The following is a 10,746-nucleotide window of genomic DNA, read 5'->3' as shown; positions in this document are numbered from 1 at the left end:
ATTATATTGACCTTTCAGCCATTCCTGGCTAACAATACAGAAGGTACAATGACACGGCACATGTGCACTCATGTTACTGTATCCAATAATATAAAACTGACCTTTAGTCTTTACAAAGTGACCTGTCTTGGCTGTGTTTTAGTTGACTAGTATTTTGTAAAATACAATCACATTTCACTTATTATACATTATAAACTTAAACTTATTTTTCTTAAAACACAGAACAGTAAACAAAAAAGTAAAGCAAACAATTATCTCTTCTAGTTACGACCTTTGTACTCAGTTGCTGCATGATGTAGGTTGCTAAGCCTATTAAAATTTCGCACCTGGAAGATACAAAACAAAATAATTGTTTTTAGGTTTTACATATATACAGTTGAATAACCAAAAAATCATAAATTACTATATCACTAATAAAGAATTTCATTATAATGTATCAAGCTTAGTAAAAAAGCTGTATTTCAGTCTAAAAAAAATATGAAATTTCGAGCAGACTAAAGACACAACCTACCTCCTTGAAATCTTGGTTCTAAAGAAGGAGATGGCATCCTAAGAATTTAAAATGGCTAAGAAAGCCACTAGGAGGACATTCTGAGCTACTGATTGGTTATTCATGTCATATATAGAAGTAAGTGTATATAAGGGACCATTTCCAAAAATAAAAAGAGGTGGGTGGGGTGCCCCTGTGTTTGATTCATTACATGAGCAATATCTTAACAAATAGAAAAGGTAAAAGGTTATTTTATATTCTAGCTTGTCAATATCAGTAATTTGAGTTTCTAATTCATACAAAACTATTGACTTAGTATTCTGACTTCACAAACATCTAATTTGAACAAGTGCTGCATTCAACATACCACATGACTCACAAAAAATTGATGTTTAACTGTTTTTTTAATATCTACTTGTATATTAAGAAATTGAATAATGTATAGTTCTAAAATTTGAATTACAGTCTACAGTTTGATATCAAACTTATTGACATAAATTCATGTAATAGTAATTCAATAAAATTTTGAATGCGAGTCAACAAACACGATGACATGGCCTTTCACCAATGACCGGTATGGAAAGGGTTAAATAAGTGTTACACAATGTCAAAATATGAAGTTTAGAATGTTTTTAATTTTAAAATTGTTCAAATAGTTAGAATCATTAATCTTATTTAAATTTTGAAATTTGATATGCAAAAGAGTACTCAAAACCCAAAAGGTGCTCTGTGGTCCAGAAAGGGTTAAAATATAAATATACAAAAAATTCAAAACAAAATTATTTAACATATATCATACACTGGGAAAAGCTGACTTTTGTCATACACAATCAAAATGTTTTGAATACAAGGTGTTTATTAATAATTTACCAAAGTATTTTATATTCCTGATCATCTCAGGCACAAACATTTTAAATTATGCTCATTTATCAGCTGCAACTGATTATAAACATAACCATAATGGAAAAAAGAAAAAAAGAGTGATTGCTACCGACAAGAAATGCTAGGAAAATGTAGCACTATCCGGTAGGTGACCCTATATCGATATACATATGATCAAAAATTTCAATGATAAGATGTATGCAAGATTTACTTTAATTAGTTAACAATATAACCAAGAAATGAAATTTAAAATTACACAACAATACACTATACTAAAACAATATTCACACTATGAATGGAGAATTTGTTTTTTTTTTTTTTTACTAATAAACAATGGTTTTAAATGTCAGGTGAATCTGAGATGTAAATATTGATTAGATTCAGAAGTAATTTTCTTTATTCAAACTGTACTTTTAAGGTTAATTATAAGGAACAGATTGTTGTTGATGGCAATAATTATCAAACACCAGAAAATAATACCGTCAATGTCTAGCAAGTGAGTTGGTGGTATGTAAAGATTTCCTGTATTTATAGTACTTTAACAACATTTCTATTACTCTTTCTTAGGCCATTTCTAATAAAGCATTTTGCTTTACTAATACAAGATGCAAAAATTGTTGACTTACAATAATCAATGTTTCATGGTCATCTACGACATATCAATGCAAACTTAACTAAATAAAGTCCAGGTATACACATTACATACAGAAATATGTTATCTAAGTGATGAGAAGATTCTTGGGGTATTATTGACAGGGGAGATAAAGATTTCCTTTTACAAAAGATAAAACTTCTGACTTCTCAATGGCTGCAACATAAAATACTTTCTACAGATTTTTTTTGTATGGTTTTAAAATAAACCTTCCTACCTCACTTTGAGTAAGAAAATGTACTGGAAGCAATTTTTGGTCTGTAGACACCAAAGGCAGAAACACCACATGCTGGTCATCATTTGCCCTTATGTTTGCTCCAGCACCCAAAACGTCACCTAAATCAGGTTCCATTGTTACTAATGCTGAGAAATGGCCACGTGTGTAGCCTAACGCAATAGGGGATTTCCAGCAAAAGCTGCGTTCCCAAAGTAAAGGTAAATAGATTCCTGAGGGGGATAAAAAATGTTATAGGAAAATAGAAAGTCTGTTCCACATAACATCTTGTTAGTTAACTTCCACTTGAACATAAACTACAATTTCTTAGTAATGCTAATAAGAAAAAAAACAACAAAAGAATGCATGTATATTTACCATTTAATTTGAAACCAAAAGGTTTATACTTAGTCTTTACTCAAAAGAAATTCTGTACATTCTGAAACAGTTACTTGCATTTAATATCAGCTTTAAATGAGCATGAATTACATTAAAAAAACTGTTATAATATTTTTGTGCAAAAACTTAGTTAAATTTAGCATGCTTACAAACAGACAAGTGAGGCTAAGGATTTTTCTGAGTCTTCAATATACCTATTAAACAATCATACTTCCAAGAACTTTAAATAACAAGTTAAAAACATACTAGACTGATTTCTTAAGTAAAGAATTTATTCAAGTGTACACTAATATCAGAAGGTACAAAATAACAGGCAAGTTAACAGCTAGACACTCACCATTTTTCATAATTAATTATATATAAAAGTTACAAAAAAAAAACACTCATCTTAATCTCTTTACAAAGAAATTAAAATGCTTTTATCCTCTGAAAAACTAAGAAAAATATATGTATGATATACATGCAAAATATCTGCTTAAATATGTTTCACATGAAATAAGACAATTCTGTCTAAAATTTAAATCACCTATAGAACTTTATATGTAACAATAGAAATAGATTTAAAAGTTCTTTTTAACAAAAAAGAGGCTTCATAGCATTATTTTCTGAAAGAAAAGGGGCACAATCAATTGAGTTCATTACCTTCAAAGCGTGCATAACCCAAAGCTTCCCCACTTAAGTTCTTTACATATTTTACCCCATACACTATAATAGGTCGTCGAAGAATGTGGGCCAAAGTAAAAACATGCATCTGTTCAAGAGCAGATCCTGGCTGTGTAGCTAATGAGAGAAGAGTAGCCCAGTCTTCTTGCCACTGGAAATCATCCAGCGTAAAGTTTAAGAGATTAGCTTGCAGAGTTTCTGCTTCTCTCCACCTCGGATATAACCTTTCAGACAAACACAACAAAATCACAACTATTTCAACAGTATAAAGTATACCTAGGAGGTTTTGAAATATATAAAAACTACAATATATAGACTTCATATTTTCTTCTGGACATGTAGATTATTGAAATTAGTAACTTTTTTTATATAAAGCTCTATTTGCTTATAATCACCACAAATTGTTTGTAAAAGTTAACACGTAAAAATTTCCAAACAGCTCAATTAAAAGAAAATAATTTTGAAATGTGCTATGCAAAATAAAAGCAAGGATAAAACAAAACTTACACAGGTGCAGCATCACAGAGACTTTCACCTAATGCACGTCGCAATGTGTTATCTCTATCGAATACCCCCCACGTAGCTTGTAAAGCTGAGTCTAACAAACAGTCCCCAGCACTTCGGTTCCATAGGACATACAGTCTTGAGCCTAGCCTGTCTGTAAGTTCTATGCTCCAGTTAATAACTGGTGCTTCTTCTTCTAATTCTGAGAAAATACGTGTATATAATCAGCTATTTAAAAAAATTGGCACATACTTTAGCAAATATAATTGAATATTAATTACTGGTGTGCAAATTAACAATAACCAAGATATAAAACATATGCATTATTTTAACATATTTGAAAACTATCACAGAAAAGCATGTTACCATGACCAACATATAAAAACATGGTGAGAATCACTAGTAAAACTTTTAAAAGCTAACTGTAAATATTCTCACTGAAAAAAAAACACATCAGATCTACCAAGAGTTAATGACACTTTATATGAATGGCATTTCAAGTTCCATACTGTACTTGGAACTACATTCAATGGTACATTAGATGTAAGTTAATAAATAAAAATCTCTCAAAGATATTTGGAGTATATAAAATAATAGCCATTAGAGCACACAAACACTTAATTATGTATGTATGTATGTATGTATAATCTGTACAGTAATGTTAATGTAAGTTGTGGGATCATTGCAAAAAATAGGAATCAAGTGCACATATAAAAAAGACTGACATCATACAAGAAACGTTTTTGGAAAGGTACATTATACAGTTTCTAGCTCACTACTAACAAATTTCATTGCAGTTAAAATAATGTTATTGTATATATACTAAACAGGATGTATACAGAACTTTAAAAAATAAATTCCCTGACATTTTTAAAGTTTTCCCTGACTATTCACATTATATAAAAATATACATATACAAAGGAAATTATGCTTGGAAATCACCACATTAATTACTTTAAATAAATTATTGAGCTAATATGCTAGACGTAGAAGCTAGCCAATACGTTTTTGTTAGTGATTACTGTCCCCCAAAAAAAGTTACAAAAAATTCCTTGATTAGGCATTTTTTTCCCCCTTTCCCCTGACTTTTACATATTTTCCCTGACTGTATACACCTTGTACTTATCTTATTTATGCATGTGGACAGGTAAAACAACATTTAAAAAATTTTCTTTTGCATAAAACAAAGATTAAAGTAATGCTTAGAGAAATATAAAATTCTGGTTTTTATAAAAATTACAGATAAATGTCTTAAATAGCTTTTTCTTTGGCATTAAGCACATACAACAGGATCCTTTTTGACCTACCATTTCTTAAAGATTTTTTTTTACATGAATGAAATGAATAATAAATGAGCAATAAATCCTTAATCACCTTTCAACACAGCTGGAATACACAACTTCATAAGCCTTAAAGTTAATCATCAAAAATAATAAATCAATTGAATATCAACACACCATGGATAGACAGATTTGGTCACATTTCTTATTATTGTCACACATGTAATCATTAAATTAACAGTAATTGTGAAGGCCATTCAAGAATGTGTCCATGAACATTTTCATACACTTAAAACCTATACAAAAATGTAATTTGCTTGCTAATGCAATTTATCTTTGTATTAATCTGGCACTTTTACTAATACTCTACAATACAATTTTCAACATACCTTTCTGTGCATATCTGTCTAACAGTTCATCAAATAATCTTTCTGTTACAGGTCGTGCAAAATCTGCTATTTCTGTATATAAAAAAGTAAAAATCATCAACAACTTCAAGAAGATTGGAAAAAGAAGATAATTTGTATAACATTTAGAACATTTAAACAAAGACCAATCGATTTTGATTTCAAGTCATTTAGATTTTTTTAATCAATAATTTTGTTTTTAATAATAATAAATGGTTTTATCAATTATGGATGTGATGGGTAGTGGTTTTTAGAAGAAAGCCACTATGGGCTATCTGTTGTGTCCACCATGGAGAATCAAACTCAAGATTTTAGCATTGTAAGTCCACAAACTTATCCCTGATTCACTGGGGGACATTTATTCTGGGAAGTTTAGTTCAGGAAGTATAGTCTTTTAAATATTTCATACCAAAAGAACAACACTCTCTTACTATATTATACATGTTAGGACTCTAAATGAGTTTCCATTTTTAAACATATAAAATCTTCTTATCCAAAAAAAAAAAAAAGGTTTAAGGTATGGATTAAATTCAGATATGTAATGGACAGTGTATCAGCTGGATACAAAATATATATTCAGTCACATCCATTGTTCAAATGACTGAATACATGGCCACTGAGTAGTTGATATTCATTTCAAGAAACAGTTTGATTAGTTTCACAGGACACTGGAAACTTTAGGGCATATAAGTTCATATAAAAGAAAATATTCACTTCTGAAAAAAACAGTATTAAAAATATTATGGATTGAGTAGGATGCCACATTTTAACAAAGGATGATTCCAGGTGAACACTCATATCGCATTTACCCTGTCCAATGTTTACAACTGTAAATAATTTTATGAACAGTTTTGTCTTGTCTGGAGTGGTCAATGCTTCTCTAAACCTCAGACTCTTTATCTTAAAATAATGAACAAGAATATTCAAGTGAGAAATCCTAATGAGTAAGTAAACACTGTAATGCAACTCAATAAATAATTGATAAGCTTAATATAACATACTGAATTGTTTGTTTGGTTTTAATTACTCGAGGGCTATCTGCATTAGACTGGTGGGAAGGCATCTAGTTAACACCACCCACTGCCAACTCTTGGGCTACTCTTTTACCTATGACAAATGGGATTGATCATCACAATATAATTCCCTCACAGCTGAAAGGGAGAACATGTCTGGTGACAGGATTCAAACTCATGCACAGAGTACAAGTCGAGTGCTCTAACCACCAGGCCATGCAAGTCATATCCACTCATAGTGTAATTTTACAATAACGTAAAACATACCAAACAGATCTTCTGAGAACTCATTGACACATGTGAAGAAAACTTAAAATGAATGTTATGTTCCTTTAAAAACTGAAATTGTTGAAGTCTTAATCATTTGGTAGAAGGTGGATTAAAACAGACTCCATTGAACTGATAAAGGTTAAGATCATTGTTTAGAAAACTGTAATATTCACTTGCCATACTTATATTATTTCAATTGAATTTAATAAGAAAACATGATAACATGCTTTGGACAATATCAAAATGAAATGGACTCACACACACAAAAACATATATTCCTGAAAACTCAGTTTAATAATTCCTGTAATCTTTACTAAAAAAAAATCTAACTTATTAGTGTTAATACCATTCTTCATTAACATAGTTATTACTTCTTTATGTTCATTTATTTATAACTTACTAGTTCATAGTACCTATAATGGGCCTTAGGTTATAATATTCAAGGTAAATGATATGAAAATTTCAACTGGCTGCCAAATGCTAACTGAACATCCTTTATAATCCAACTTATATTGAAATTCTTTTGTGTTAAAATAAAATAAAAACTTTACAGTACCTGCAGGAAGAGTAAAAGTTACAAATTCTGTGACAAAATAGCATGAAAATTCTCCTATCCTCTGCTTTAGAGAAGTAGCAATATGACGTCGAATGTCTCTTGACAGACTTCTATTCACATCTGGTGGTGCTCGTTTTACTATTGGGTGTGATGAATGAGGTAGCAAGATGGCTAAAACCTCATCCCTCTAAACAGATTACAAAAACAAAAATAATAGAACTAGTAACTAAACTATTAATAGAAAAATTCCCCTCAAAACTGTATTTTTACATTATACTCTCAGATTTTCAAAGAAAATGCAAAAGAAGGCTTTTAATAATTGAGTAAATTATGTTCAATTAGTGAAAATGTTTTTTCACAGTGATTGTGTTAAAAAGTTAGAACAGCTAAAACAAAAAATATTATATATATATATATATATGTATATAAATAGAGGGTTTCCCCCATAAATATTAAAACTGATTCCTATAATAACACTTGGTCCTAGGATATCTGGCTAAAATCTTTACTATCACACCAGGTGATATACTTGACAATCCCACCCTAGTCCACTTGCATTACAAACAAAGCTTCCTAGGTTCACTACGAAATCAAACACAATACACAAGTAAGTGGATAGTGATGGCCAACATCTGAACCTTTAATGGTATCTCATAAAGGATTTAATTGGATTTTTTAAAACTCAAACTTTTGACAGTTATGTAATAAAAGAAGAAAATCTATTTAGGTTCTATACAGTTTTAGATTTTGTGTATTGTGGAAATCACATTATTAGCCTTTTCTCCTCCTTAAAATACACTCTACAATTCCCAGGCATTTTTTAATCTCTCTCTGGAGCCCACCTTTATGGTCAGTTATTACCTGGTATTGTACAGCTAACTCAGTTAGGCTCTTTCCTACTTCAAACATCATGGTTCGGGATAACAATGCAACATCAGAGGTAGTAAGCTGACGAGCTGGATCACCTCCAATTGACAGATAATGTATCACAGGATTCAGATCTCCATCTATAACACCCATACAAGCATTTAGCCAAGCTCTGTCAAATTCTCTAGGCTTTCTTCTCTGTTGCCTCTGTCTCTGTTCTTCAATATAATTGTTCAAAACTTGTGTTGATTCACTAGTACAAGACACTGACGAGTGTCCCTTTAAAGACGGAAAAATAAAACCATCAATACTATTCTTATATTATATTAAACTTTTTTTTAAAAGCAATAACAATTTTCATTTATTCACATTTATGAATGATATACCAACTGATATTTTCAATGGGTAAAACTAGAAAGGAAGCTGTATGTGGGTATATATTCTTATTTTGATATTTTTGGTCACCCAATAGATGCCAACAATGAAATTTAACAACAATACTTGTGCAAACGTTTTTAACAATATCAGATTTCCTAACAAACATAGCCTCCAACAGAAAATATTGTGTATTCCTTAGCTATTATTATACTCAAAATTAAAACTAACTTATTAAACCTGAAATGAAAGTGACTGCAGTATTACAAGGCAATTGAAAGCTTGTCACAAACTAAGACTATTAACATGGAGAAAGCTTTATATATCCTGTTATAATTACTTATCAATCCATTTTATGGGTCTCAATGTGTAAATACAATTTATCATAGAAATAAAGAGTAATAAAATAGTAACATGACTGATAGGCCTTCTCAGGGTATTGAGTTACATGTAAAATAGTTTTAAAACATTTAAGAACCAAACCATCCTTTTCAAGAATAAGATGGCATAAAATTAATTTTCCTGTCATTAGAGCTTATCTTAAAATTTGAGTTATTGAAAAAAATTATCATGAACCACAATTGTGGTTCATAATAGGGATTGCCCATTTATTGTTCTTTTTATTATTGTTATTGTTCTGCCAGCCTACAGAAAAAACAGGCATGAGTATTACAATCAAACCTAGTCAATATTACTATATGGATCATTGTGCATTGCATTAGGTACTTTTTAAATTATTTATAAAAGCTAAAAAAATCATAATTCTAGTGTAAACAATGTTATCATCACCCCTTCAAGTTAGTTTTTTTTACAACTATCTGGTGTTCTTTTAAGAAGCTTAAGAACAGGATAAAACAGGAATTACCAGCCAATAATATGAACATTAGATGGCTGTAACATGTAGATATTCAATGCTTTGTACACTATACTATCAGTGTCTTTAGGGATCTAACCCTATATTATGAATGAAGTGAAGGTGTAAAAAAATTAATACACACAATATTAAATCTTATTACACATATTCCTAGAATAATTACTTTAAAAGACAGGAAGGTTGATTTAAAATGTGTCTTAAATATATATGTTTTATTTAAAAAGGCTAGTTTTCTACTGGTAAAATTTTATATATACTTATTGGGGTTGTGTTTTAGTCCAGTGTTATGCATTATATATAGAAAATTTAGTTACACAGAAACTATAAATGTTCACTATAATCTCAAACATCTCCTTGACAATCTTAAATTTTTTACATCTCGAACTAATGTGGTTAAATAGTCAATAGCTACAGTAAATCATCATGAACTGTATCAGCTAGTCTCCCATAACAGATATATTTAAGCCGTAGTTTAAAAGACAGCATCAAGCTCAGTTTCAAGCAGCGGATCAGCAGTCATGGTGATTGCTGATCCTAAGTGTCAATTATAGCCCCAATGCATGATTGAGAATTTTATAGATGCTGCAGAGAGAGTAGCCATCATTGAAGCTGACTACAAGGAGTGACCAAAATCATGCAAGCAGGAGATGGTAATTCTAGGCAAAAGTGAGGCAGAATTTTTTTAGCTATATATTGCTTTTAAAAATCAATTAGTTTAAAATAAAGTATGCAGCAGCAATGGTCCTCCAAAGTTATCACAGTGGAAGATGATCGTAGAAGTGTGACAACCCAAACTGCATCAGAAATTGAGGGGGAGTGAGAAGGCATATTAATATAATCCACTCATAATTGTTAATTAACACGTTTTCAAACTTGTAGAGTGTGCAGAATGTCACTCTAAGATGAAATCTGGTGAGCAGTACCAAACCCATAACTGGCCTTACTATGGCCAGCAGAGAGGAGGAAGGGGGAAATATAACAACTATAAGAAATATTAAAAATGCTTATTTGTATACACATGCTATTATGATTATGACTCATTTTCTTATATTTGCAATGAACATACATACAAGCATCTATACAACTTGAAAAATTCATATGGCTACCAATATACACGGCTTTACAGTTTGAAAAAATTATAAATCCTGCATATATATATATATATAAATATTAGCCAATATGCATTGCATGTATAAAACTCGTGTGGTTACAAATTCCAGTCCATGCACCATTCCAGTATATTCATTAGTCTTTCTAATCCAGATTTAACAAGCTCCCCATATAGTTAAAGGATATAAAT

General features: G+C 30.4%; 1 protein-coding gene across 2 annotated transcripts in view; it reads right to left on the bottom strand.

Moving 5' to 3' along the window:
* LOC106463097 (ubiquitin thioesterase zranb1-B-like) overlaps positions 1-10,746 on the bottom strand; it is a 59,121-nt gene that overhangs the window by 4,749 nt on the left and 43,626 nt on the right. For both annotated transcript variants that reach the window (XM_022390656.1, XM_013923076.2), the window contains 6 exons: positions 8,192-8,476; positions 7,331-7,517; positions 5,474-5,545; positions 3,808-4,006; positions 3,280-3,524; positions 2,242-2,471 (listed from right to left, as the gene is read on the bottom strand). In XM_022390656.1, coding sequence (XP_022246364.1) covers positions 2,242-2,471; positions 3,280-3,524; positions 3,808-4,006; positions 5,474-5,545; positions 7,331-7,517; positions 8,192-8,476 — 1,218 coding nt within the window. The remainder of the gene's footprint in view (positions 1-2,241; positions 2,472-3,279; positions 3,525-3,807; positions 4,007-5,473; positions 5,546-7,330; positions 7,518-8,191; positions 8,477-10,746) is intronic.

The sequence above is a fragment of the Limulus polyphemus genome, unplaced genomic scaffold (assembly GCF_000517525.1).
Source record: "Limulus polyphemus unplaced genomic scaffold, Limulus_polyphemus-2.1.2 Scaffold50, whole genome shotgun sequence".
In the NCBI taxonomy this organism is placed as follows: Eukaryota; Metazoa; Arthropoda; class Merostomata; order Xiphosura; family Limulidae; genus Limulus; species Limulus polyphemus.
Note: the sequence above shows the minus strand (reverse complement) of the source record. Positions and strands in the feature narration are given on the sequence as shown.